The sequence below is a fragment of the Cenococcum geophilum genome (genome assembly GCF_001692895.1).
Source record: "Cenococcum geophilum 1.58 unplaced genomic scaffold K441scaffold_44, whole genome shotgun sequence".
Lineage (NCBI taxonomy): Eukaryota > Fungi > Ascomycota > Dothideomycetes > Gloniales > Gloniaceae > Cenococcum > Cenococcum geophilum.
In genome coordinates, this window is record NW_027137602.1 from 118,960 (window position 1) to 146,753 (window position 27,794).

The 27,794-nt window shown below is 45.0% G+C and overlaps 9 protein-coding genes across 9 annotated transcripts; 5 read left to right on the forward strand and 4 right to left on the reverse strand.

Moving 5' to 3' along the window:
• Nucleotides 1–3,460: 3,460 nt before the first annotated feature.
• Nucleotides 3,461–6,476, reverse strand: K441DRAFT_577774 (glycosyltransferase family 2 protein; the record flags this gene model as incomplete). The annotated part of the gene is made up of 6 exons (XM_067644261.1): nt 3,461–3,598; nt 3,655–4,484; nt 4,537–5,383; nt 5,435–5,796; nt 5,853–6,378; nt 6,432–6,476. 6 exons carry the CDS (start codon nt 6,474–6,476, stop codon nt 3,461–3,463), a joined length of 2,748 nt encoding a protein of 915 aa, XP_067500286.1.
• Nucleotides 6,477–7,575: 1,099 nt separating this feature from the next.
• Nucleotides 7,576–7,842, forward strand: K441DRAFT_665536 (uncharacterized protein). Its single transcript, XM_067649512.1, has one exon. It carries the CDS (start codon nt 7,601–7,603, stop codon nt 7,775–7,777), a length of 177 nt encoding a protein of 58 aa, XP_067500287.1. The 5' UTR covers nt 7,576–7,600; the 3' UTR covers nt 7,778–7,842.
• A 264-nt stretch (nt 7,843–8,106) lies between these two features.
• On the forward strand, nt 8,107–8,862 carry K441DRAFT_483001 (uncharacterized protein; the record flags this gene model as incomplete). The annotated part of the gene is made up of 1 exon (XM_067641906.1): nt 8,107–8,862. A coding segment is annotated over one exon (756 nt), but the record flags the coding sequence as incomplete, so codon positions are not given.
• Nucleotides 8,863–9,218: 356 nt separating this feature from the next.
• On the forward strand, nt 9,219–10,050 carry K441DRAFT_231455 (uncharacterized protein). The gene has a single exon (XM_067640642.1). It carries the CDS (start codon nt 9,348–9,350, stop codon nt 9,999–10,001), a length of 654 nt encoding a protein of 217 aa, XP_067500289.1. The 5' UTR covers nt 9,219–9,347; the 3' UTR covers nt 10,002–10,050.
• K441DRAFT_231446 (nagb/rpia/CoA transferase-like protein) lies at nt 10,050–11,582 on the reverse strand. Its single transcript, XM_067640641.1, has 2 exons — nt 11,335–11,582; nt 10,050–11,246 (listed from the first exon to the last, which is right to left on the reverse strand). The coding sequence occupies exons 1-2, from the start codon at nt 11,354–11,356 to the stop codon at nt 10,099–10,101; spliced, it is 1,170 nt and encodes a 389-aa protein (XP_067500290.1). The 5' UTR covers nt 11,357–11,582; the 3' UTR covers nt 10,050–10,098.
• Nucleotides 11,362–13,341, forward strand: K441DRAFT_231507 (kinase-like protein). The gene is made up of 6 exons (XM_067640643.1): nt 11,362–11,581; nt 11,637–11,642; nt 11,758–11,987; nt 12,137–12,188; nt 12,250–12,316; nt 12,369–13,341. Exons 1-6 carry the CDS (start codon nt 11,509–11,511, stop codon nt 13,195–13,197), a joined length of 1,257 nt encoding a protein of 418 aa, XP_067500291.1. The 5' UTR covers nt 11,362–11,508; the 3' UTR covers nt 13,198–13,341.
• A 463-nt stretch (nt 13,342–13,804) lies between these two features.
• On the reverse strand, nt 13,805–15,433 carry K441DRAFT_642488 (release factor). The gene is made up of 3 exons (XM_067646693.1): nt 15,128–15,433; nt 14,896–15,074; nt 13,805–14,845 (listed from the first exon to the last, which is right to left on the reverse strand). The coding sequence occupies exons 1-3, from the start codon at nt 15,213–15,215 to the stop codon at nt 13,850–13,852; spliced, it is 1,263 nt and encodes a 420-aa protein (XP_067500292.1). The 5' UTR covers nt 15,216–15,433; the 3' UTR covers nt 13,805–13,849.
• Nucleotides 15,434–15,599: 166 nt separating this feature from the next.
• K441DRAFT_665541 (gamma-glutamyltranspeptidase) lies at nt 15,600–17,990 on the forward strand. Its single transcript, XM_067649513.1, has 4 exons — nt 15,600–15,963; nt 16,065–16,433; nt 16,487–16,953; nt 17,014–17,990. Exons 1-4 carry the CDS (start codon nt 15,775–15,777, stop codon nt 17,807–17,809), a joined length of 1,821 nt encoding a protein of 606 aa, XP_067500293.1. The 5' UTR covers nt 15,600–15,774; the 3' UTR covers nt 17,810–17,990.
• A 1,285-nt stretch (nt 17,991–19,275) lies between these two features.
• On the reverse strand, nt 19,276–19,776 carry K441DRAFT_231596 (uncharacterized protein). The gene has a single exon (XM_067640644.1). The coding sequence runs from the start codon at nt 19,695–19,697 to the stop codon at nt 19,353–19,355; it is 345 nt and encodes a 114-aa protein (XP_067500294.1). The 5' UTR covers nt 19,698–19,776; the 3' UTR covers nt 19,276–19,352.
• Between the last annotated feature and the right edge of the window lie 8,018 nt (nt 19,777–27,794).

The window sequence follows — 27,794 nt, forward strand, 5'->3', positions numbered from 1 at the left end:
TACTCCTTTATAGGCTACTACCGCCTATATCTCTTAGGTTAGTAAGCTAATTATTAGGGTATTACGCGTTTTAACTATTTAGAACCTTAATAATTCCTTTATATATATTATACGTTCTTTATAAAGCTATATATCTCTAGTTATAGTAATTTCTAGGGCTAGTTTCTTAGTACCCTCTATAATCTTTTAAATAAGTTATATATTTATAATATCTTACCTACTTTCTACTTATATATTAAAGGGTACTTTAATTACTTTAATTAGGTAGTCCTAGTAGAGGATTTTATATTTAGGGACATCTTCTTAAGTAATAGTGTCTGTACAAGTAGAGGTTGTAAATCGTATTACGCGCAGAGCGTATGCGGCAGGGGTCGCATGGCGTAGCGTAGGTCACCTGACTACCTACGCTACGCCATGCGACCCCTNCCGCATACGCTCTGCGCGTAATACGATTTACAACCTCTACTTGTACAGACAAATAGTTTAGCCCTTTACTTACTAATTAGGAAGTATAACCTCTATATTACTACTATATAGGACCCTTACCGCTACTACCTTTAGTATATATACTTTAATTAATATAAGGATCTATTCTAGCTCCGCTTTTACTATCTTTAGTATTTAGACCCTAACTATAGTTTAATTAGTACTATACTAGGTATACGCTAGGGGGCCGCCAGTTAGGCGCTTATGGCAATATTAGCCTATAATAGCTTTATTATATATACTATTAGTATTTTCTATAAATTTATAACATCTTTAATATATCTAAATTTGCCCTCTACTATATTTTAGTTCTTATTATACTTTATCTAAAGCACTTAGGTGATTTAGCTTGCTTATTATACTATATATACTACTTCTATATTTAGTTATCTATCTTCTTCCTTCCTTAAATTTTTTAAATATCTTTTAGGCGGTTTACTAATTTCTACTATTTCCAGTTATTATTCTTTAGTTATTATAGTATCGCGTTTTTCTATATAATATCTACCCTTTAAGCCTACTATAATCCTCCTATATCGCGTAAGGTTTCTAACTATATTATATATATTAGTTCTATAGTAGAATATACCATAGACTTAATTAGGAGTAGTTATTTCTTTATTAAATAATTAGTAGATATATTCTGCTATTATAGCGGCTTTTAGAAAGTATTTTTAAGAGGACGTTATATTATAAATATCTATAGAATTGCCTATATAAATGCCTATATAATTAATTAATTAAACGCCTTTATAAATAACTCTATATAGACTTTATAATTATTTATATAGGCATTTATATAGGCAATTATATAGATATTTATAATTAATTGCTAGTATAAACGTGCACGTCTATATACCTACACGTCTGCATAAGGCTCTGCACGAAGCTCTGCACGACGCTCTTACGAAGCTCTGCACGACGCTCTTACGAAGCTCTACACGACGCTCTTACGAAGCTCTGCACGACGCTCTTATAAAGCTCTGCACGAAGCTCTGCACGAAGCTCTGCACGAAGCTCTGCACGAAGCTCTGCACGAAGCTTTGCACGAAGCTCTGCACGAAGCTCTGCACGAAGCTTTGCACGAAGCTCTGCACGAAGCTCTGCAGAGCCTCTACCAAAGCTCTACATAATGCTCTATTAAAGCTCTGCACAAGGCTCTACCTAAAGATTACCCCCTTCTGCGAAGCAAATCTATACCTACTAGCAGTCCTTAATTATTATTTAAAGCTAGCTTATTAGTCTAGGTACTCTAGCTACAGTAAGAAGAGGGCGGTGGTAGTTGTGGGAGGGATACGGCTAATACGACTTAGGGTCGTCGGGCGCGATAACGAGATAACGAATTGGAATCGGGCAAATCGGGCAACGTAGTCTTCTTCGCCAGGTTTGATTTGGTAATTCTGGCTACTAGGAATAGCTTAGGGAGCTATAGAAGTTGAGACAATTTGGCTTAAAGTAGGTGTATATAGGCCTAAATACCCCGCGCGGGACTAACAAAAATCCGAACCGTGTACCAGACCTTCTAACGAAGGTCTTGCCAAAAGCGGCTAGCGGCTTGGCAAGTAAGCCTTGGCAAGAAGGTCTGGGAACGAGACAAATACAAATGTACCTGTGGATATACTATTGTTATCGAAACTTTCATTAGCCTCCGCCGATTACCCTTAGAAATGTACAACCAGTCTTAATACTTCCCACATCTCTAAGCGAGTCCATGAAAAATTTCTCGATCTATCTCACTCCGAATAGCGCCAACTGGACTTGGCGACAACACAAATACTTCTTCCATTTCCATCACTAAGGTAGTTGGAACCCGTGTAACAACCGAATACTCCACTCAAGTGTTACCCTACTCCGACTATTCTCTGCAAACACCTTTGTTCACTGATGCGGTATTATACCCACCGAGAGAGTATGCTAGAGGACCCCGCCTCTCCTTCTACGGGTAACCATCCCAGCCTCGCCTTACCGCATACAAGCATGGATCCAACGGCAGCGGGCCGGCCCGGTCAGAGGCTGCGACGTCCATTCCCAGGGATGTGAATGCTGACCACCCATTCAAAAGTAGCGTGAAAATTCAGGGTCTGGGGTAAATCTCAGCTATCATTTTCACCAATCTATACGAAGTTTGAATACGGAATTCTAATTTCGTTTCGATTGTATAGTTGGGGGTCATGGGTGTATGGGCGCAGTCAGGTTTTGGTTTTTAAGTTACTGTTAGGCGAGGAGCGTGAGCTGTTGGAGCCAATATAGGAAGCCACTCATTTCTTTATAGCCTAATAGTCAATCTTCCATCTCTTTTCCAGCGCGTACCTCGAGTCTTGGCCGGTAAATTCAACTCTTAGCGCCTCACCAACCGTCTATTGCAACTCCCAAACTACCGTTTCTACATCTCTCACAGCAGACCAACACACCACTCACGTCCTCACTCAAGCAGAAACATCTGATATCGAGTAGATGATCCATTCTAATTCAATTCTCATAGACAAAAAATTACAGATTTTATGCCGAGCTCTCCCGCCCCACTCAGCCACCCACAAATCTCCGCCCACCCTTTCCTCACCCAAAGGAGAAAAGACCTCAGCTAGGAAAGCAGCCCAAAAAGAAACAACAAGATTCGCAGATTTGCTTTCGCATAACTCACGCATCACCTCAGCTCCTTGATTCAAAAAGAGAGTAGCGTGCCGGCTGGATAATACACAGGTTTCCCCATTACCCCCTTTCCTTCTCCATTGATGAATTTTTATGCTTATGTTTTGCTTGCTTTCTTGAGCTTGCCTCTTTCCTTCCCCGCCGCTACGACATTCCAAATGGAAAAACAACCCGGGATGGGAAACTCAGCCAGCCAGCTGGTATCGCACACGCTCCAACGCCGATAAAGGAACAATAACAACGACGCAGGCACCTAGGATCCTTCTTTCTGGGGGGGGGGGGGTTTGGGGAAAAGAGGGATAGAGGGTGGATGGTTATGAGGCTTCTACCTCTTCCTGACGCAGAAGAACAGACCGCTGCGGCCGAGGAACCACAAACAGCCTATGAAGCGGATAATGGAGAGGAATGCAGTGGCCCACAGGAGGGCCTGGAAGAAGCGAGCCGTACGGGCCGAGGCGCCGGACTAATGAGAATCGTTAGCATCTTGGGTATTCAGAAGGGTTTGTTTGCAGTGCTTACAGAGAAACCAAATTTGTCGAAACTGTCACTGGTGATAACAACCGCGAGCGTGGCGTTCGAGAAAATCCAGGCCGTCGTCAAATGTGTTCTGAAAGACTTGTACGAATCCTCAAGCGTCTTCTCTGTGCTCTCGACCGGTGCGATGTAAGGTGATAGAGCACGCTTAACCGTAGCCTCGAACTGGCTGTCAATGTCGGCTTGTGGCAGATCAGGCTCCTCGATGACAGTGGTTTTGCCGTCCGAAGCCTTTTCTGTCTTTGCTGAGGGCAAGACGTCGGCTTTGTCGGAGCCCTTGGTACCCCAGGAGACATCGTGCCAATTGCTGAACGCGTAGACGTTGAGAATGTTGATGTAGGACGACATAATGAGCAGGTACTGGGGGAAGGAAGTGAACATGTGCCAGGGGTCAAGGTAAAGGAATGAGGCGACAAAGTAAAGACCGAAGGTAGCAGCCAGAGCGATTATAATGATACCAACACCATCAGATGCGAAGAAGGAGCGGATAAAGTCTTTGGCACTATCATCGTTGAGTTTAGCTTCTGTGGGACTTGTGAAGGCTTTTATCACAAGGTAGATCGAAAGAATGATAATGTAGAGCTGGATGAAGCCGAAGACGCAGAATGACGTTATGTAAGTCCATCGAGAACCTTTTGGTCTGTTACCTAGAGCGAGAATGAACTGGAGCAGCAGGAAGCCGAGATAGAGGTATTTTAGGACAGTGTTAAAGATAGGGGTTGCGGTGTCACCAAATGGCCAAGCATGGTGATTCGATGCTTCGTCAGGATTGCCCACGAGATCCATAATAACCGACGTTGTCAACCAGAAAGAAGCTTGAAAGTTGCTATTAGCAGGATCTTTGATAGCTCGGAAATGATGACTTACCGAGAGCGAACCAGGAGAGGAAGACCGTGAAGACATTATAAAACATTTGGATGTGGAAGAAGAACATGCGAATAATGTTGTGACCGCTCTTGTACATCCGTCCGAAATGCATCAATGAGTAGATACTGGCAGCGAAAGAACCGTTCAACCAACGACGACGCTGACCAATGAATTCTGGAGCACCTTCGGGCACATCGGTTTCACCCTTTGAGGCTTTGACGTAGGTCAAATGCCACTTAGAGCCCGCCTTGGCAACCAGTTCGAAGCAAAGAATACGATCCTCGGCCAAGAACATGTTCTTTTTGAAAATGTTCATGCCTTCAATACCCTTCTTACCAAGAATCTTGGACAGGGTGTGATCACCGTGAAAATACTGTTCTAGCGGCCTGCCCATAATGGCTCGGAAGCGGTAAGCAGAGAAAGCACCAGGCAACACACTGACGTATCCAAAGGACGATTCCAGTGGCTTGTCTAGAATGTTACTGATCTTGTACTCGAAGTTCTGAGCAGCAACGAGCGGATTTAGCAGATTTTTCCAGCCCTTACCCAACATGGCATGGATTTCACCGCAAGAACCACCGAGATCCTTGTCATTGTAGAAGGCTTCCCAGAGGGAGAGCAGTGACTTCGGGCCAGGCTTGGTACCAGCGTCAAGCAAGATACAGATCTCAGGGTTTAGAATGCGGCCAAAAGCGGTAAACAGCCATCGATGGGAGTTAATCTTTTTGCTGTTCTTTTGCTTTAAGCAGAACATCATCTGCACTGGAGGAAGAGTACTGGCACTGTCATCGTGCGGCCGGATCAATTGCTGATTGGCGGTCACGGAAAGCTGGGTAGTGTACTCGAACTAGGTTGTGTCAGAATTGAATCCTCTTGGATTCCAAGTTTGTCAGCTTACGATGTGAGCAACTGTTTCTTTTCCGTCAATATCCTTCTTCATGACACCGTCCTGGTAGATACCGACGGTTGCGAGGAGATCAAGCGTGCCCTTGTCGCAAGGGTCGATACCGTCGAAAACTAAGCAAACGACAATTTTTTGCCAAGCCGGGCCACCCTTGTTCCAAAACTCAGATTTCTTCAAGTTCACGATATCGCGGATGTTCTGCATAACACCGTGGAGAGTTCTCGCCGTTAAAACTTTATCTTCGTTGTAGTATGTGATGGCGATGAGCAGCTCAGTGTGTCGGTTGTACATAGCTGGCCGAAGATTATAGCCGTTCTTGAGCGTGAAATCATTGGGGTCGCAGGTAGCCGCAGTGTCTAGTTCTAGTCAACTTGAGTTCTAGCAGTAGTTCCTCTAACAGATCGGAACGTACATCTCAAGTGTGTGAATTCCTCACTCCCGCTCTCGAGGTCATTACGATACTTTGCCTGAATTGCATTCTGGATAGCACTGGGAACTGGGTAATCGGCGCTAAGGACTGAGCCTTGCACGAGCTTGACCTTACGCGTCTGAGCACGTTTGAGGCCGCCCGCTCCGCCCATACCTCCTGGCTGTTGCCTTTGTCTCCACGCCTCTGTTGAGCTTGTCTCGCTCCTCTGATATGGTGATGGTGCTCTTCCGGGGGTGTCGTAAGCTTGGGTGGGGTTGTCGAGAGGGCCAGAGTAGACCCCGGGACCCTCGTGGTAGCCAGCGTGATATGGTGGGCCCCGGGTGGTGGAGCTATCGGCGTACGTCTCAGTCAAACTGTAGGTAGAGGCTGGCCGAACCTCTGGAATTCCCTGATAGCCAGGATCATCAAAGGGACCAGGATTGGCGCCAGTTGGATTCGGGTGGAGGAGTGAGCGCTCGACTTCCTCGTCGTCTGAGCCATCATGTCGATGGGTAGGGTTATCATAATGCTGGTTTTAAAGTCAGTAAACAAAGCAGTGTGGTAGGTGGATGAAAAACAGACTCCTGAGTGAGGGTCGCTGTATCCTCCTGGCCCTTGGTAGGCCATGGTGCGCAGTGGAGCGAGGACGAACTACCCAAAGAATATGACGGTAGGGGAGATGCTGAAAGAATACAACTCAGTGGTGTAGGGGAGCGGAGGGATAAATGAGGACAAAAGAAAAAGTTCAGGGAGGTTGTTTTCTCACAGCTGAGGAGGAGTTCACAACGCCTCAAGCCCGTTAGGGTATGGCGCAGGGTTTGGCCGGCTGGGGCATGCGCGAGGCGACTGTCTAACGCTGGTGCTTTCTCGTTGGTCCAACCCCGTTTCGCATTCGTACACCATCAGTCCTTCATCTATATTAATACGCGGCATACAGGCTGTTTACGACCTTCCTATCTCAACCGTCGTTGTCCTCTAGAATCTTGTTGTTTGACGCCGATCGCCACGACCTAGACTCTCCCCAGCTTTCGCCATTGACTTTCGCTGTCTGCTTGTGGCGTCTATACAGGAGGCGCCAAAAATAGCGACTGATTTGTTCAGCTGCACGCTAAACTGCAGGCGACTACGTCGTGAGCACCTAATTCCTGCTCTGCTGACGCTGCTGTGCTCAGCCTCACTAAATTCTCTCCAGCTCCACCCAGAGCCTCTCCCGGACTGGACAACCTTCGCTTGTGCTGCTGCAATGCTTGTCTGCTGCTGCAGACAGCCTTCACTGGTCCCGACATCCTGGTGGTTTTTGCGATTCGTGGTTTTCCCCTGTCTCACAGCATCAAAAAGGTACCCATATTTCCCTTTCAAATTGGATGCTGCCTCCTCTTCTCATTTCGCCACTTTCTTTTTGCACCCAGATCATCTTAAAATCACCCAGAATCACGTCTGTAAATCTTGTAACTTGCAAGACTTGCTGAGGGCGCTAGCCGTTGCGAGATTATTGCCAGATTAAATCTCTTGATCCCTGGGAAAATCTCCCGACCCAGAAACTGGGCGTCCTTCAATATTTTCCGGGAATGCCAGTCGCTGGAAAGATACATACTAAGTCTTGGAAAAACACCATAACCCGAGCATTTTAGCCCAAATCAACAATAATGCCAAGTGGCCGGCTGCTGAAAATTTACTTCGAGAAACTTTTCACCTTGCTGCCATACATCGCGTGTATNCCAGCCGTAAAAACCATCAATATACATCATGTAATGGCCCGGCTGAACCAAATTCTTATGAGATTTTTCTTCTCTTCGTCACTCTTGGCTCCTTTTTTTGCTATGAAATTACTAGCCGGATCAAGAGCATTCCCCTATGGCTCATCAGATCAAAAATCTTTTATTTACTTATCCATCTTACGTAAATGTTCTAATGTCTCACAACTATAATAGTACTTCGGAAAGTCCTGCAGCTCCTACGATCAAGCATTCTCTGCAGTGACAGCCATTCCGCCACAATCTCAGCCACGCCTCTTACTGCATCACATCCTAACAACAATTCAATGGCCGCAGTCCCAGTCACTCAACCGTCTCCATGTCGGCCGCAATTTCAAACTGCGGATGTGGAGCCCGAGCCCTACTCTACTGCTACTACAAACCAGCCACAGGATGAGATCCCGAACGCGGACGACGATTCCTCCGGATCTATCGTTTCCACCACTACCACTGACCAATCCCATTCCTCAAACCTTCTCGTACCTCCTCGCTTTTCTCCTTCCCATTATGCTTCCGTTACCAACCTAATTCTCATATGCTGCCATGCCATCTACCTCCCCTGCCCCTCCTCTCCCACCTTCCCCCTCTCAACTCCCCACAACGAATCAAACTGGCACCTAGCCCCCTTCCAGCGCTCCAACCCCGCCACCTACAAACCAGGCGAGCACGAAATCTTCCTCCAACACCTCTCCACGGGCCTCTCCACCCTCACAACGGGCGCCTGGGCCGGCACCAGCCTGCTGGTCCTCAGCGGCGGCGCGACGCAGCGCCGCACCACCGCGACCAGCGAGGCCCGCAGCTACTGGCACGCGGCGCTGGCACAGGAACTTGTGTCGGGCGAGCGGCGGGCCAGACACGCCTTCACGCGCGGGCTCCTACTTCTCGAAGAGCACGCGACCGACTCGTTCCAGAACCTGCTGTTTGGCGTCCTGGCGTTCCGCCGCGCGACCGGGCGCTATCCGGCGCAGGTCCGTATCGTCACGTATGCGTTCAAGGCGCGCAGGTTCCTGGAGCTGCATGCGGCGGCGCTGCGGTGGCCGGGGAGCGGGATTAGGGTTGTGGGACTTGATCCTGTCATGTCGGTTGATGAGAGGAGGGAGACGGAGGAGGCGGAGGAGAGGCACGGGTTTTTACCGTGGGGGCGGGATCGGTTTGGGATGGGGGAGGTGTTGAGAGGAAAGAGGATGAAGAGGGGGTGGGATGAGCGGGTTTTGGAAGAACTTGAGGAGGGATTGGAAGGAAGTGTGAGGGCGTTATTGAGGTGGGATGGAGGAGAGGAAGGAGGTGGGAGGTGGGAAAGGGAGGTTGGTAAGCTACCGTGGGAGGAAACTGATGGGATGATGTAGAGAGAGAAGGGACGGGATGAGGGAGCGGGAAAGTAGGAGATGTGTGTGTGAGTGAGTAAAGGAGATATGAAACAGGCGGGAGTAGAAACTGAGGACACTATATCTGGTGAGAAATTGCAGCCTTCAAATGAATTAATGTTTGGGATAGAGGTAATCGTATAGACTTCCGACAAATTTCTTGGCGCTGGATAGTTTTAGGCTTCACATTGAATTTTGGGTCTATCGAAAGTGGGTATAGATAATCTTACCAGAAGCTGTGAAAGTATGTACTAACAACAGCTTGCATAACTGTTGATTACTCAAGTATACTGTTGATTCATATTGCAATTTCTACAGATTCATCGACAGCCACGTTTATAAGAGTTTCCTATTTTCTTCCGCCTTGTCATTTCCATCACATGAGTCCAAACTATATTCCACTTTTAACAGAACCTTTAACCATTATCAGCACCACCAGACTCTCTATCCAATCATCAATGACCAAGAACCCGTCTAAGCCACACCCCAAGCTGGTATCCAAATCCAGCAGCATCGCCTCTCCCTCCCTCCTGACGCCTACAACGCCATCCAAGCTGAGTTTCCGCCTCAGCGAGCCGGCCATTCGCCTCAACGAAGCAATAAAAATGACAAACACACAGAGCGTCCCAGACGAAACGAGCGTTACGGAAGAACCACTCATCTGCCTCGACGACGAACCGGTCATCCAGCTAATCATTCGTAGGGTCCGCAACAAATACAACACCATTGCCGGATCCAAGATGCCTGCCAGATCCAGCGTCCCGAAGAAATCCGACATAACAGCGCGTGACGGGCACGAACTGGATCCGTTGGATCAGTTCGTGAAGAGCCGAGTCTTCACGGGTATCTTGTTCTCCTTGCTTGGCGTGCTGCTGGCAACGTTTGTCGGGTGCTTGTGTGATGGTAGGAAAGTGAGAGTGGCGATGCCGAAGAGCTACGGCACCCTCCTTTTCCGAGAAGCCGGATGTTTTTTGGTGGGCATGGAAGAATGGCGGAGTGCTCGGGTTATTTCCGTGAGTGCTGTTGGCGATTGAGATGAGTGATAATATTCTCAGGTTGACCAGGGGTTTCAAGCAGAGAAGTGGAGATTTTCTCTCCAGTCATAGGCTGTGTTGAGGCTCTAGTGTGTTCTCACTTATGGTTTGAGGCCTCTAAAGACCCGAAGACCCCCCTTTCCATTTCCTCAGTCTTTCTTGAGATGTTCATAACGTCCTCCCTAGTCAAAATGCCCCGTTCACAAATATAAGCATCGATCCATTTGCTGGGCACCCACTCGAAATAGACATTCCTAATCGTACAGTGCTTTAGTGATTCGTCGTTTCTCTTCAGGCCTAGAAGATCCCACGTATCTGTGATTTCATGAGGGTCATTATCTTCTTCTGCATATTCATCCATTGTGCCAGGAGTTGCTATTTTATCAGATTCGGATACCACAGCTACTTCCACGGCAGGCGATAACGCTTTGGCACAAAGCGTCACTGCCAAAGAGCCCATTTTGTTACTGACGTCTCCAGAGCTAGAGATACGATCTGCACCAAGGAGCACGACATCCACGCTTTTAGCAAGCATCGCAACACCAGAATCGGTGGCTATTTGGATGGACAGTCGGTCATTCGGTGCGCGTTCGCCGTAAAACTCGTTACACAGCGCAATACCAAAATTAGCACCTTCAAATCTGGGACGAGACTCGATGATCCGGATATCGAGCAAAAGCTCAGGAGTTTCTGTGAGTGCTTTTATAATGCAGGCCTTGAGCGACGAAGAGTAGGAGAGCGTTAGAATTCTTATAGGGCGTGATCCGGCTAGGCTGCAACTCTTCTTCCTCAGCCAGGCGGTGAAAGCGTCTGCGAGTCGGTCGGCGCTTTTATTTCTTTGAGTGATTATGACTTGCACCTGCTTTGCTCCAATCTCAGCCATCCTTTTAACTGCCTCAGCGTCTTCAACCTCCATCCAGTTGCTTCCGAGCTCTTTCTCCCAGGCCTCTTTAACCGCAATTAGAGCTTGCGTGAGCGCGCTCCCAATTGCCGCACCCATAGATGGACGAGCATTCTTCAGTTTCAATCCTGCTAGACGTGATGCATTCCACAGTTCTTCAGCCGTTTGAGCCACTTTCTCCTCATCAACGATGACACCCTTCAGCGCTTCAGCCGCTTTCGTAGCTAGAACCCTTGCTCCATTCTCGAAATCTTCTTGGAGCATGCGGATGCCCCTTTGTAGAGGAGCGAGATGCATAATTTCGTTATTCATTTCAAAGGGAGGTGGTTTCAAGATATAATTGTCTTATCATCAGATTTGCGTCAGCCTATTTTGAATAATGCCATACGATGACCCTGTCTGCAGGGTCCTGTGGCATGATATGATCCTTACAAATGACCTCGGGAAGATTCATTAATGATAACGGAAACTCGTATCAGTGAAAGCAGAATCAGGCATGGCTAACCATGCATTCAGAGCCTAATTTGTGAATTACGCACCGTGCTCAGTTCTGCCACCTTTGAAATATTCCAGCCTCGGGCATCTACCTTCGACTATACAGCAACTATGGACCCATCTAATCAGTGGATGTCAATTACTGGGCAGCCTCTCAATCTTAGCAGTGACGGCGGGTTTCTAGGTGCGCACCCCCTAGTTAAAGCTTACTTGAAAATAGCAGAGCTAACCTCAGACAGGCAATTGTACATCTATCAATACTTATAAGACACTCAATAGCTTAGGGGAAGGAGGTATCGCTCCACAAGCTGTTATTCCGGTGTCAGCCAGGTTTGGCTAATTCTGTGTGTTAATGCATAGCATACGGCTTCGTCACCCGCTCTCTCGACACGCGTACCTCCGACATCGTCGCCGTAAAACAACTCCTGATCCTCCCCTCCAAACGCCACAATGGCATACCCATAACCGCACTACGGGAGATCTCGATTCTCCGCTCGCTAAAGCACCAGAACATTGTCAACGTGCTGGATGTAGCAGTTGGGGAGGAGGCATTGGAGGATGTATACATGGTCATGGAGTACTGCGAGCAGGTTGGTAGCCCCGGCCCTATGGAGGAGGAATGCGGTTTTATATACAAAGAAGAGGGGGAGTGATGAGTTTAGAGGACTTCGGAACTATTCTGGCTGGCTTATGTGTGCCTCTGCCGATAGGTAGAGGTGGTTAGGCCGGCATTGCATAGGATATGGCCAATTTGATGGATGAATTGAAAGTGCGGTTTACATTGAGCCAAGGTGAGTGCTCACAAGCATTCCATTTTTCTTTTCAGAGCAATACTGATTGCTTTGGATATAGTCAAATGCCTTGCACAACAGCTACTTGAAGGGCTTGAATATCTCCACCGTAACGATATAATTCACAGGCATGTCGTTCCGATAGTCGTACCAAAATATACATTCTGACCAAGCCAATAGAGATGTCAAGCTCCAGAATATTCTCTTGACGGCGAAAGGTGTTCTCAAGCTTGGTACTTATCCTTCCTCTCTACACTATCTCCTTGCCCCCTACCTTCTTCTCCCGTTTTACCACGCACCTACTAACCTACCACAAGCCGACTTCGGCATGTCCCGCCCCTACTCCCGCCGTCCCCTCACCCCCGGCGTCGTCACAATCTGGTACCGTTCCCCGGAGCTCCTTCTGGGAACACGGCACTACACGCCCTCCGTCGACCTCTGGTCCGCTGGCCTTATAATCGGCGAGCTGCTGCTCAACGAGCCGGTCCTACCCGGCGAGACACCAATCCAGCAGCTCGCGCTCATAGTGAAACTTATCGGGACGCCTGCACGCGATGATATCACTGCACTGGCAGACATGGGGTGTCCCGAGCTAGTACGCTGGCAACGGGAGGCCATGCCGAGCGGGCGGGCCGATAACTTGGAGCGAAGGTTCCGTGGTGTGAGCTCGGAGGGGACGGTGAGGTTCCTGGCGGGGCTGCTGAGGTGGTATCCGAGGGAGAGGTGGACCGCGAGTGAGGCGCTAGGGAAGAGTAGGAGTCGGGCCACGGCTGATGCTGTGGATTGGTGGAGGGAGAGCCCCAGGGCCGCAGATAGGGAGCTGCTGCCGACGTTTCCGGAAGTGAGGAACCACGGGGAGAGTAGTGAGAGGAATGTTGAAGTTCCCGATCGGTCTCGGGAAGCGAAGAAGCACAGTGTTAATGAAGTGAGTGCTAAGGAGCCCGGAGGCTATAAGTTTATTTTTGGAGATGAGGGAGTGGATAAAGGATCGAAGAGGCGGCGGAGGTGAGTGGGAGGCGGAAGAAGTGTCAGGGAAAACCTCAATTCAGTTATTTGAAGACGCTACAAGTCATTCCAACGGTACAGATGAGTGAGATTTTTTATACGTAGCACTCTGCAGCGAAGAGTAAAAGTTCATCCATCTAAATACTTTTATACAATTGGTCAAGGTTATGTGTCGGGGCTAGTGAGTTTTGAAAGTCCGCCTTTTGTAATAGCAACAAAAAGAATCACCCTTCATGCCCTTTCGCTTCTACGATTCCTACAATACCTGTTTCTACTCTCTTTAGGGGATTCTTATTTCTGCAATTCTCTAGATTTAGAATTTGGGAATTTTGAAATGTAGAAACCTTCCACTGTAGCCTTTTCTAGGCTCTTAGCATTCAACTGTGGTTTTAATAACCACTACTCAGATTGAGGTTCCCTGTTGAGTCGATGAGGGTATTTTGAAGGTCTTCAGAGGCGCATCATGGACTAAACTAATTGTCTCATTATATCAAAGATCCAAATTCATGAGCTTGATAGAAACGAATAATTTGTCAAGTGCTTTCGTTTTAACTATTTTTACAACGTAGATCTTTACTTTGAGACGTCTTAAGATGACCCCGAGCAAGTACATATAGTGACCTGCCACTGGAGCATGAGAAGAGTACATGTCTATTCTATTTACCACCATCTGTCTCATCCCCCGCAATCAGGGCTTCTACGTCTCGCTCCATAAGCCAAGTTCTTACACTTTCCATTACCTTTTCTAAAGTGTGGCCTCCTTCCATCACATCGGTCAGATCGTGCACAGTTAGCCCACTGCGGTGATCTGTGACTCTTTGTTGACCCCAGTTATATGTCCTAACTTTGTCCCCTCTCCCCATTTTCGCGACGCCCACAACGCTTCGCCTCATAGCCACCATCTCTTCTTCCCTTTTCTCCCTTCTAGCTTGAGCTATTCGGGATCGTAGGAGCTGCCATGCCTTCTCCCGGTTTTTTATTTGAGAACGAGTGTCCTGTATAGACACAACGGTATTGGTGGGAAGATGGGTTAGTCGCACCGCAGAATCGGTAGTGTTGACGTGTTGGCCCCCTGCACCTCTAGCTCTCATGATGTCCGTTCGCACCTCCTTGGGATCGACGTAGTAATCACTCTCGGGATCGTCGAAATCTTCTGTTTCCGCACTCCCTCCGCTCGGAAAAGATGGTAGAACCAGGACACTGGCTGCACTTGTGTGTGTTCGCCCTTTGCTTTCCGTAGCGGGAACCCGTTGCACACGGTGAATACCCGCTTCACAGCGGAACACGCCGTACGCCCCTTCGGACTCAACCTCCAGGACTGCTTCTGAGAGTGGAGAATCTGATTCCGGCACACCCTCCGCGTTCTCGTATTTCAACAATGCCGTCCGAAGTCCTTGTCTTGAACAATACGCTTGATACATCCGTAGAAGGTCTCCTGCAAATATCGCTGCCTCGGAGCCTCCCGCCCCAGGCCGTATTTCTATTAAGCATGGAAGGTTGGTAAAGGGATGCTTTGGGACGAGGGAGGTGGTAAGAGCTTGAGAGGCCTGGTTCAAGTGCTCGGAACTCGAGGCCATGTCATCCGAGGCAAGAGACCGCAACTCATCATCGGTAGAAGGATCATGTATGAGAGTTCTGAGCTCGGTTAGAGACTAGTTGTAGTTAGAATGGTGCATGAATGGCAGTAAGATGCTTCTGTTACCTCATTGGCTTTCTCCCACTCTTTCAGCGCGTTAACAACTGCGGTAATTTCACCCAGTTTCTTTGCAGCACGAGCGTCGAAGCCATTGGTGAGTTTTTGTGCTAGCTGGCTGTGTTCAGCAGCTACAGCGCGTGCTCTAGATAGGAGTGCTGGCGAGATTGGCCCGGAGGTTGCAGCAGCTTAGTGAAGGTCAGTCTCAATCCAAGTCACTTTACAAGGACAATTCGCCCACCGTTACTTTGGAACCGAGTGTGCCACCTGTTTAACGGCCTCAAAGCACGTATAAGACATGGCCGACATATCCAAGACGCACCGGGCATATCTATTTTAACATCGGGCTGTCAATGAGACTCCTTGCAGGAAAAGTCGGAGGGGCGGGCCGTTTCCGCTCCGCTCAGTCTTGGCAAGCATGACGTCTCCGTACACTGCGGGCTTCCAACATTCATTTCCGGTCCTTCATGCCAAAGCTCTGACCGAGGTCAATCATTCTCTTATGGTAAGAGGGTTGCAATGGACACTACTTCGGCTTGCTGGCAGATGTTCTCAGGCGGCTCAGCAATGGGTCCAGCACGGAATGAGAAAAGGTCGTTCGCGTCATTCGTTTGCTAGATGCTCCGATAGTCGCATGTTAGGGTTTTCACCCCCGCATTGATAATAGAAACTTACATACAGCACTTAGCTCCAGCTATCCGAACATCTATTGACACGTGGTGAGCGCTTAGAGACTCGTATGTCGACCTTTGTTGATGACTCCTAACCGAAAGCTTTTCTTTCGTCAAATTTTTTTTCTTATAAGCCTGATCTTGATTATTATTTTCTTTACTTTGCCGAAGTTAAAATAATACCGTTGTCATACATCGAGACCATTTACATTCTACAATGGCGACTTCACTTGAGTTGAGTATGACTCCCAGCGCAGCCCACATATACTCGACCACGAACCCACAGTTCATCTCCTTTCCGAGCCGTCGAAGTGTGGTCCACAGCACTAAAGGAATTGTTTCCTCTACTCAACCACTTGCAACCCAGGCTGGACTTGAAATCTTGAGGAAAGGTGGAAATGCTGCAGTAAGAACTATAACCTCCTTTTGTTGGATATGTCGTTTGCACAGTTAAGATTTAGGAAATAGTTATTGGAGAAAAATCAATTACTAATCATTTGCCCAAAGGATGCTGCTGTAGCAGTCGCGGCAGGCCTAAACATGACCGAGCCAAGTTCAACAGGTATAGGTGGAGACATGTTTTGTCTCTTCTATGACTCTAAAACAAAAAAGGTTCACGCAATGAATGGCTCAGGGCGATCCGGTTCGCAAGTTACTTTGGAGCGCATCAGGAAAGACCTTGGCATTCCCGACGGCAAATCTGCCAAGATTCCTATGGACAGTGTTCATGCTGTTACTGTGCCTGGCACCGCTGCTGGCTGGGTGGATTGCGTTGAAAAGTTTGGCAGCGGTAAGGTTTCAATGGAAGAAATCTTGGCCCCCGCTATTGAGCTTGGAGAAAAAGGGTTTCCTGTATCGGAATTTGCGGCCACTTTTGTAAGTAAAACGAACACTAAACCTGGGCAGATTTTTAATATGCCAGATTACAGTGGGCCGCTGGTGAGGAAGCTCTTCGGAAAGCATCCCCAAATGGTGCTGAGATGCTCAAGAAAGATCCCAATGCCCAAGACGGATGTCGTGCTCCTAAAGTAGGAGAGCTTATGAAGAATCCAACCCTCGCTAACACGTTCCGCCTCCTTGCCAAGCATGGCAAAAAAGGGTTTTATGAAGGAGTTGTAGCTGAAGCTCTGATTAAGGTAGTATCGGATCTTGGTGGACATCTAACGCTGGATGATCTCAAGCATCACGCTGAATTTGGAAGTGAAGAAGTGGACGCTATATCATTGAAATTTTCAGGTCAGGGTGTAGGCCAGAGTCACGAGGGTGGTGTTGAAGTATGGGAACATCCACCGAACGGCCAGGGTATTGTAGCTTTAATGGCTCTAGGAATGCTGCAAGAGCTAGAAAAAACTGGAAAAATCGAGACATGGAGGGAGGCCGAGCACAATTCTGCTGTGTAAGTTCTGAGTTGATACACAGATATTATCTTGCACAATAAGCTGACGTGGGATATCAGACACCTTCATGCGGTTATTGAAGTCCTCCGCATAGCCTTTGCCGACGCAAATTGGTGGGTTGCAGATCCCAATGTCTTCAAAGTGCCCACCACCGAACTTATATCAGCTCCCTACCTCGCCGAACGAGCCAAACTATTCGACCCATCTAAGGCTTCATCAATACCATCTCACGGTTCTCCAGCCCACTCTCACAGCGATACCGTCTATTTCTGCTGCTCAGACTCCTACGGAAACGCTATCTCCTTCATCAACAGCATCTATGACGGCTTCGGCACTAGCATCATTCCCCGTGGCTGCGGCTTCACCCTCCAGAACCGCGGAGCAAACTTCTCGCTTACCGCAGGCCATCCCAACGTGCTCGAACCCCGCAAGCGTCCGTACCATACCATTATTCCGGCTCTAATCACCAACGTAAAAGACCAAAGTCTGCACAGCGTCTACGGCGTCATGGGCGGATTCATGCAGCCACAGGGCCATGTGCAGGTATTTCTGAACCAGCTTGTCTTCAAGCTGAACCCGCAAGCCGCACTAGATGCGCCGCGGGTGTGCATCGGAGGTGGTATGCCCAGTCGGGACGGAGAGATGGCCGACCGAACGGTATATCTCGAGGAAGGAATCAAGCCTAAAGTGGTTCAGGAGTTGAAGAGGATGGGCCACGATGTTCAGGTTATCAGTGGGTTTGGGCGGAGGATCTTTGGGCGTGGGCAGATTATCAGGTTGCATGTGGAGGATGGGATTAATGTGTGGAGTGCCGGAAGCGACTTGAGAGGGGATGGAGCTGCGGTGCCGGAATGAAGTCTTTGCGGCCCAGTAACTGCTAATATGGTATGTGGTTCAGTATGTATAATCTAAAGATATTTAGAGAGATATACGTATCCATTTTATCAAGTCGTTCAAGTGTGTGACCACTGTCGAAGAACCAGGGCGATGGGAGCAAGTAGAAACTTCACGGGCAGCACACCATATCAACTGAAGGGATTGTCAAATAAGATAATGTTCAGGATACCCGGGATAAGTTTTTGCGTGTAATGAGGAAGACGAAACCCCTTTTAAGCTTTCCTCTAGTATAACTTAACCGTCTAAGAATCCTCTGGGCATAGCTATGGAGGCCTGATACCATCATTCAAGCATACGCTCACTTATGCTACATCTTTGACAGAATGTGGTTGTCCCTCTTCTGACTATGACATGGTAATTGTCTCGATGCCTTGTGTGAGTTTAGAAGTCAGGTAAGGCGCCAATTACTGGGATGCGATCGAATCTCTGTGGATTAGGCTATGGGTGCACCCAGCGGAATAACTATGTTCAGAGTCAACTATGTTTCTTCTTGGGCAATTATACTGTTGAAATAAATTTACGTACAATCGGAGCGAATCAACCTTGTCTCTACCACGGACTCAGCCCGGAATGTATACATGATCTGACAGTCCGCCGTGGTAGTGGGCAGAATTGGACGCTGTTGAGCGGAATCTGGGATAAAATTTCGTCAGATTAGAGGCTCTTGGTCTGGGGAGAGACCGAGGGTGTTGTGATCCTACGGAAATTTCCATTTCGCAGACTTCTGTGCTTCATGAATCTGTGGAGGCAGAACAATGAAGGCAAGCACGTGACGAGTAAGGTGATAAGGCCAATCATCGCCTCAGTAGATAATGGCATGATGGCTAGTATTGGCTGAAGCAGAGACAGTGAGGAACTACAATAGAGAATAGAGGTTGTTTTCCATAGTAAGATCTTGCAGTCTTGTACCGCTATATACTTGCCATTGCTGAGATTTTGGAATTTGCGGCTTAGACGGCATGGGAAGGGAAACCCCGTTAAGAGATGTTTCCACAGGATTCAGGACCTGCAAATCTGTCGTTGGGTTACGTTACGTCCAGTAGCCATTGATAGGGACAGCCTGGTAAGTAATGGTATGCTGCATAAAGATTTAGGGAAATCAGCAATCGGTTCGCTTTGTGGCCTGGGATTCGCCAGTCTGGCGGAGGGAGCAGGATGGTTGTGGAGTCCGATCAGTGAGTGGCAGGAGGCTATGCTGAAACACGCAGCAAGATTTTGGCATGGTCGAATGCGCGGTAACAAAGAAGCCACCAAGATTTTGGATCCCTGCAAAACGCCAGTGCTCCCTTCTAATCCTTATAGGGTAACTTTCTAGTAAGGCTATTAGGATTTTTTGTTTTCTTAGTCTAGAAGTACTCTAGCTGAGAAAGCCTGGTTTATGTTTCGTTCCCGCACTGCAAGAATAGGCACAAGATTCTTTTCCACTTCAAATTCTCGTATTTACCGCTCTTTCTTCCAAAATCAGGATTTGAATTTAACTATCTTTGTCATGGCGTATGATTCATCTACGATGATCAGCGCTGAGGCTGGCTGGGAATTTCAAAAGGAAACAATCGAGCAATTGTACTTGTTTGAAGACAAGACCTCCGGCGGTGATACTACCTAGTAGCAGGCTCTTCAAGTACTCCGTATGTTCAATATTGGTACCCCCTAGTGATATGCAGTCAGCCACCTGGCGCCTTTTAAGAGGCGACTTTGGGGTGGTTATAGTTGGTATATTTAGTGTAGAGTCGCTCGACGCGTCGTCGTCGCCGCCAGAGTGAGTAAACCAATCAGAATCAAGCTTAGAAATAGCAGAGGGGGATGTATTGTCGTCCTCAATTACGTTGGTAGGTGAGGGAGGCATGGCGTTGATCAAGGGTAGAGTGTACGGGGGGTAACAATCGTGAAAATTGGCGATGTTGTAGATCTAATTTGATGTTTGGTAATATGAAATTCGCACGTATTGTAAGGAGGCCCGAGAGTCATTTACTGATACATTTACCTCATTTTTGCCACCTCAACTTTAAAAATCTTCAATTGACATAGGTGATAGGGTTATGACGGTCGCCATGGTTATGACGGTTCCTAACAAATTTCGTCTGTGCGCAGTTTTGATGTTCCAAACCGTCATAACTATGACGACCATCACCTGCGTTACTGATAAGAGCACTGGATGAGCCCATTCAAGGTTCAAAAAGAAACATCACGTAATGCTTTCTGGGCTCAGTCTTGAACAGTATATTCCAGGCAAACAATCTTGAGCGTTTAGTACTGAACGAATCTCATTATGATATTCATAGGACAAACTCCGCGAGTTCCAACTGGCGTTGAGGTTTGCACACCAGAAGCATCAGATTTGCGTATTTTCCAATTACACAATCTTCCTTATTTCAAGTTCGAGTTATTCCTCGATGGTTTGGGTATGACAATATGAATAAGACTTATAGACAGTCTCTGACCATCTCACAGTCAGCCCGCATCCACGACCAACACCTATCGGGATGCTTGGGGCTTCTCTTGACGAAGGTGGAATGTCTGATCAATTCTCGTTCGGGCCTAGGCTTTTAACGGATCCTCTACAAGCGATAATGAACGTGTTGAATGAAACAAGTTCAGAAATTTTAGAGCTTATCCCAAAAAAGCTCAATAAGAATTCCGCAGGGAGCAGCCAGTGGTCTTAGTAATGAATGCATGCATATTTTGGCCAAATATTCATTTAATTCATAAGCGCGCCAAGAATATTCATCGTTTGAATGCATATATTGAATATAGCTCAGGTAAGCTCTATCGCCAGTCTTGGTATAGTGTTATAATCAATCGTCGCCGTCGCCGACGCCTTCCTGCACCCCTCCCTGATTCTCAGCCATAATATCTATACCCAATATAAGCTCCTTCCTCCATCCTGCCACAAGCCCTGTTCTTATCCATGACTTTAAGCACTCCGTTTTCTCAATATTCCCTGGTCTAAGCCTCATTTGCTGCCAGGATATCGTCCGCCGAGCTCCTAAGAAAATATGTTCTGGTTCAGCCGACATAGGAGGTATAGAGAGAATATTAATTGCTATACGGTAGAGGCATAGGTAGCTGGCGCAATTGCTTGGAGTAAGCTATCAATTAAGAGCAGTTATGCCTGGAGGAAGGCTTATAGGGGAGGCGTTAATAAAGTAATCGAATTCGTCGTTGATTGCGTTAAGGACCGATTATTTTTTATTCCAAATATTATACGCGTTGGGTTCTTAAACGTGTTCAGAAGCTTTCTATATAGCTACCTCACCCTTATATATATCCTTGTATTAAGTTACCCAGAGCTTTTAAGCTGTATTAATTACTGGCTTCCTCTAGGAGACCTTCCAATTGCGAGTAATATAGTTCTTCCGCCAGTAAGGTACTAGTAGTAGAGCTACGCCGTAGGCGGTAACTTCGTCCGTCTTAAGGTAGTATTTATTAAAGGCGTGCTAACTAGTACATATACAGTCGTAGAGCTTTAGATTTGTGGCGTACTTTTTAAGAGACGTTTTAAAATATTTTACTATAAAGTCCATTATATATAAGACCTTATTAAGCGTTATATAATCACCTTCCGTCTCCTTTATAACGCGCTTAAAGGGCTATAGGAAATCTCTAATATTTTCTAAAGCCTTCTAGTTAGTAGCGTTAAGAATATCTTCCTTATTAAACTCGTCGATATACTCTTCCTAATATTTACCAATTACCGCCCTTAATTCTAGAGCTACTAGTATCATCTTATACTACGAGTTCTAACGCGTCTTATTACCTATAGGGACTATTTATAGGGCAATAGCAATAAAGTGGTTATAGTGGGCGTTAGAGCTTTAAATATGCGTAATAACATTATGCACCTTTCCTAGAGGGCCAATTATTCGATAAGTATACTTACTAGCTTTCCCTTTCTTAAATCTTTAAGCTAGAAGTTCCTTAATTTGATCCTTATTAAGATCTAAGTCTTATTTAAGCTTTACGCGAGCCTCCTAGAAGGCGGCATTAACGGCTTCCTTATCCTTAGAGAAGAAGAAGGCCTGCGCGGCAATATTAAGTATATAGCCATAGCAGCGAATGCGGTATTACTTAGCGTTAAATTAAGCTTCTATTTCCGCATCCTTAAGCTGTGTAGAGAGTCGTTTAAGAAGCTTATTGTTACTTCCGTAATTATCGCCGACACAATACCCAATCTTATTAAGTATTTGGTAGTCTTAGAGGACTTACCAAAGAACCTCTACCTACTCATCGCCTCTATGTCTGCTAGGTAGAAAAGGGAGAGCAAGTAAAGCTTTGTATAGTACGCCGGTACTATTAACAAAGTGGGCGCAGATTGCGATAAAAGTCTTCTAATTTAGTAAGCTCTACGCGTTAAGCGAGAGGTATATAGGGGTAAGAGAGGTATAGAGCTTTTATTTTAGGATAGCTTTATCTAGTAGAAACGACTCCTTAATTAGCTTTAGTATAGTTGCGCTAGAGTCAACCAGAACTTTATTGCAGGTATAGTTTACTACCAAAAGAAGCACTTAAAGCTCTGGCCAAGTTACTGCCTTATACAGTAGATTTTAAACGACGATTAACTGCGCTAAAGCCTCTCGAATAACCGGTTAATTAATAAACTCCCTCAGTATATATTCCTTCTGCTCCTTAACCTTTTAAACTTGGGGTTTACCCTACTTTTAAAATAGGCCCTTAAGTCTCTACTTTATAACTTTCTTAATTACCAAGTCCTGCTCCTTAACGGTAATACCGTGCTTTTTATATAGATGCGTACGAATATTAGTAATAATTACCTCTTGTTAAGATATATACTTAGCACAGTACCAATATCGCCTGCCGTTCTTATTTTTAACTAGCTCGCCCTTATAAGGCTCCCGTGTATAAAACTAAGTATTTATTGACCCAAGGTATAAGTGGTCTATATTTTTAGGTTAGGGGTTCTAAAATTTAAACCCCGCCAAGCTAGCTTCTAATTGGTTAGAAAGTAGACTTCTAATTAGTTAGAAAAAAAAGCGCGCGCGGTAAGTTACGGTAGAATTTACGTAACGAATATTAAAATATTATAAACATTAAAATATCTTAGCACGTTCCTTTTTATTAACCTCGATTAATACTACTATATATACAGTAAATATAGCAGATCTTACTATAATTAAGTGTAGCAAGTGCTATATCCATAAGCCCCGCCTTAACTTTGTTAAAGACGGCCCTTTAAAAAAGCTTTTAAAGCTATATTAGTTATATTAGTTAAAGGCACGTCTTCCCTATATACTACTTCTACTTTTACTTACTTTTCTAGATCTCCAAATATAATTTAAATAAGCGGAGAGCTCTTATAGAGTTAGGTTCTACTACTAAGAATCGTCCTATAAGGCGCTAGCGAACTGCTCCACCTAAAAATGATACTAAGAACGCCTTCCTACCTCGTGGCTAGAATAGCCAAAATACCCCTAAAATAGCTCAACGGCGGAAGATAATTAGGGTAATATAATAGGAACACCGTATTCTTAATTGGCGGGGTAAAGCTTACTTGCCTACTCCTCCGCTATATACCATAGATAAAGCTCCATACAGTAGAAGAGGCACTTTAGATAGCCTAAATACGTCCCTGCCGGAACTAGCTTCTATACCTACTCTACCGCTAATACCTACTCTACCACCAATACCTACTTTACTACTAATATTACCTTCCTTACGGCAAGCTCCCTTATAGTAAGCTCCTTTGCAGTAAGCTCCCTTGTAGTAAGCTCCCTTGTAGCAAGCTCCCTTATGGCAAGCTCCCTTATAGCAAACTCCGGCTATAGCCATACCACTACCCATTTTAGCTGTTAATTGGGAGCGAATTAAGAAGTTTAGGAGTATATTACAGGCTAAATGTATAGAGACGTACAGTCGTTATAAGGAGTAGTGGTTCTAAATAGGCCTAGCTACGGAGGGTAATAATATAGGTATATGTAAAGCCTATATTAAGGACGCTAATAGCCTTAAAGATCTAACCCTTTTTCCCCTATTTGGTGATAGTAACGGGCTCAATCCGGGGCCTGTTTCTGGCTTCCTACCTATACTTACTGCGGTGGAGGAGCTTCTAATTACGCGTGTATACGTTTATCTGCAAGTCGTGCGTATACGCGGCCAGTAATATTACTATACTGGCTATATCTGCTGCTTTAGCCAAAACATACTAAAGACCTAAAGGTAGCTGCCATAGCTACCTACTGAACTTAATATACTAGTCGTAAGGCCTACGGCAGTAGAGGGTGGCAAATACCTAAGTTAGTGGTTTACTAAGCGGTATACCGTAAGGCGCTCTACTATAGCATAGTAGCTTTACTTTCTAAAGATTAATTATCCTAATTATTGCGACGTTGAAATATATAGCACCTGGCTTACTAGCTTACCTAAAAATGGCTCTATATTAGATTAGCTACCTTATATTAATAAGTTAGAGTCTAATTCTAGTGGCCCAACGGCTTACCCTACTGCTCCTATATAACGTCCTGCTGTTAATCCTCTACCTACCAAGCTTAGTAGTAATATACTGGATGGCGAATTTAATAATAATATACTAGATACTTTGGTTCCTAATCTAGTGCCTAACCTTAATAAATTGGAGCTTTTGGGTCGTAAGGTTTAATACTAATAAGACCTATAAGCGGGCCTAGAGGTTCCTACTATGCGATAAACACCTCTCTTTAAGCGATCAGCTAGTTTTATTATGCGTAGCGCCTTTCCTACTCTGTTTCCTTATGGCAAAGCCGATTTTAACATACCATAAAGCCGTACGGTTACCCTAGTTACGTACGCCAAGTATATGCTTAAGTATTAGGACGGTCAGTTTGGCCGCCACCCCTTATTTCGCTACTACGTGTTTAATTGGATTATAAGAGAGTAAGCCCTTAACGCCACCCGCTTCCTCTACAGCCGATTAAATAAAAATAGTCTATCTTTAGATAAGCTTAGTAATCTTATAAATAGCAATAGGGGTAGCTAGTTACTAAATAAGATTATATAGTATGCACGGAACCTTAAGGGCATTAGACCTTACTAGAGGCAGAAGAGAAATAAGCTTATAACTTATACTAAGAATATTAAGAGCGGGTCTCTATTCTTTACACTTAGCGCTGCTAATCTATATTAGCATAATCTATACTCTTATATACCTCTATTTAACGAATATAAGGCTACTAATAAGGCTTAGCGCTACTAGATTACTTCTTAGAATCTTAATAATAATCCGCATATTACTGCTTACTGGCTACATCGCCGCTTTAATTTATTTAGAAAGCACGTACTTATAGGCCTATTTAATAGCACTAACTTTTAGTCTTAATATAAGTGGTAGGTATAAGGTAGCGGCTATATATATAGCTTCTTATAGAGTTTAACAGCCCCAAAGCTAGATCCGTTAGCTATTAAATTAAGAGCGGCTTTTGCTAAATACTAGGCTACTTTTATATCCGTAATTAATCCTAATTAATTTAGGCCTTCTAATTTCTAATATCCTTCTGCTCTTAGCTATAAAGAATAGCTTAATACTAGTGAGCTTCTTACTGCCTACCTTAATCGATTTTATCGGCACCGTAATTACACCGAATCTTACTGCTTAAGATTAAAGAAAGGCTCTACTGGAGTAAAGGAGTGCCGCTTCTATTTTCCACGGTCTCTCTATAATAAGGCCGCTGTATTAAAGGATTAAAATCCATATCACTAGACGTTCTGTTTGTAGCGTAATAATAAGCTTTTTAATGGTTATAATGTAGCTATAATATTAGCGTAGATGGCGAATATTAATACGTTACCCGCTATAAGCGTATTAGTAATAGTTAACTATATAGGCAAGGAAGAGAAGAAGTCGACTTCCTACTAGGAGTTACTTTAATTAGTATAGCCGTACGCCAATAGCCTTTATACCTTTAGTTTGGTTATAGCTAGGTTTATAAATAAGCTTATTACTAAACGCGATTAGTTAGCGTAGGAGGTATACTATTTACTTCTTAATATTCCCCTTTATAAAGGCTCTAGAAATATAATAACTTTAGACTACTACTAGGAGGACAATTAAAGCGTTATGTATAAGCTTAATAATGGGCAACTAAGAGGGTGCGGACTGTCTAACTATAAGAAATATAAGCGCCGCCTAGATGGGGTAGAGGACGTTACTTTCCTTAATTTTCTACTCTATTTTAATTACTCTACTTATAAGCGTCGGCTAAGAGCAAGGCCTTAAGTTATATCGTACTTTCCGTAATATAACGGCGATCGTTTTTATCTGTAGTATCCTAAGTTCTGCTATATAAAGCTTATTCTTTATCACCCGTAGAGGGAGTATAAGGAAGTGGCTACTTATACTAATAAATTCGGGGCCCCTAATTATATGGCTTCCTATTAGGCTTATATTAACTCTTATTAGCACCCGCCTAACTACTTCTGTAATTAGAAACTAGAGGAAGGTTATAAAACTACTAATAATATTAATAAGTTTAAGGGTGATTTCGCAGACGACTTAGAGCTATACTAGTCCTTTAAGGCCCTATATGCCCGCGTTTAAAATACTAACGGAGGTAAAATTAAGGATCCTAATAGGCTTGGTAATAGGGAGCTTAATTATAACTACGACTGGAGTACGTATTAGGGTACATACCCGCAGCTTAATAAGAGGACTTATTGGTAGGAAGTATAGCTATAGCCTTTACTATAAAGCCGCCTATTCTAAACAGCAACTCTATCCTCCTTATAACTAGGTTAGCGTTATATCTATAATGTCGTAGTTAATTACTATAGGTAGATCTAAGTAGGCCTTGGCCCCCCCCTACTACGGATTAATGTTAATAGAGAGATAGGAACCGGTAAATTGTATCTTATTGCTGTCCTCTCTACTACGCTCTATAATATAGCAAGGGCTAATAATAAGCCGTCGCCATTAGCTTAAGCTGCCCCTACTAGGGTAGCTGCCTTTAGTATTAACGGCAGAACTATATACGATCTATTAAGGTTGCCGGTAAATCATTTATTTAAGAAATTACCTACTGCTAGTTTTACGCCTCTATAATAAGCTTTTAAGAATATTTACTATCTTATCCTTAACGAGAAATCTATAATTAGGTAAGTACATCTAGCCTAGATTAATTACCGCCTCCGTTAAATTTACCCTACGCGTAATAATAACTACTTTAGAGGCTTAAATATCTTACTAATAGGCGATTTCTATTAGCTTCCCCCTATAGGTTAGGCGGCCTTATATAGTAATCTACCCGCTAGGCCGTTAGAGCTTGCTAGCTATAAAAAGGGAGCCTATAAGGCGATTAACCGAACAGCTATCCTAGATTAAGTTATACAGTAGGGCGGTAATAACGCTAAGAGCTTTATATTTAGGACCGCCCTTACGAAGCTACGTAGTAATTCTATAAGTAATTTAACCTAAAAGTTTCTTTTAACTAGGTATAAGCAGGGCCTATCTACTAATAAGGTTGCGGGCTTTAATAATATAATTTGGCTATATAGCACACGCGCTGCTATAGGTAAGTATAACGCTATTTAGCTTTACGACCTTTTATAGCCAGTAGTGGCTATTAAGTTAGTTAACACTGGTGTAGGTGTGCGGAAAGTTACTCTTAATTAGTGCGATACTATAGAGAATTTAGCCCTATATATTGGCGCGAAAGTAATGCTAATATAAAATATCTAGGTTAAACTAGGCTTAGTAAACAGTACTACTAGTACAGTTAAAGATATTATATGGAAGGGACACGCGGATATTAAAAAGGATTAGCCTTAGTTACTACTAATTACGGTAGATAGGTATAACGGACCTTCCCTATTTACTTAGTAGGATAGTAAGAAAGTCGTCCCTATATTTTCCGTACTTTATAAGTAGGAGGGTATAAGAGGCTCTTACTTACGGCGTTAATTTCTAATTACTCTAGCTTTTACTCTTATTGTATATAAAAGCTAGGGCCTAACACTT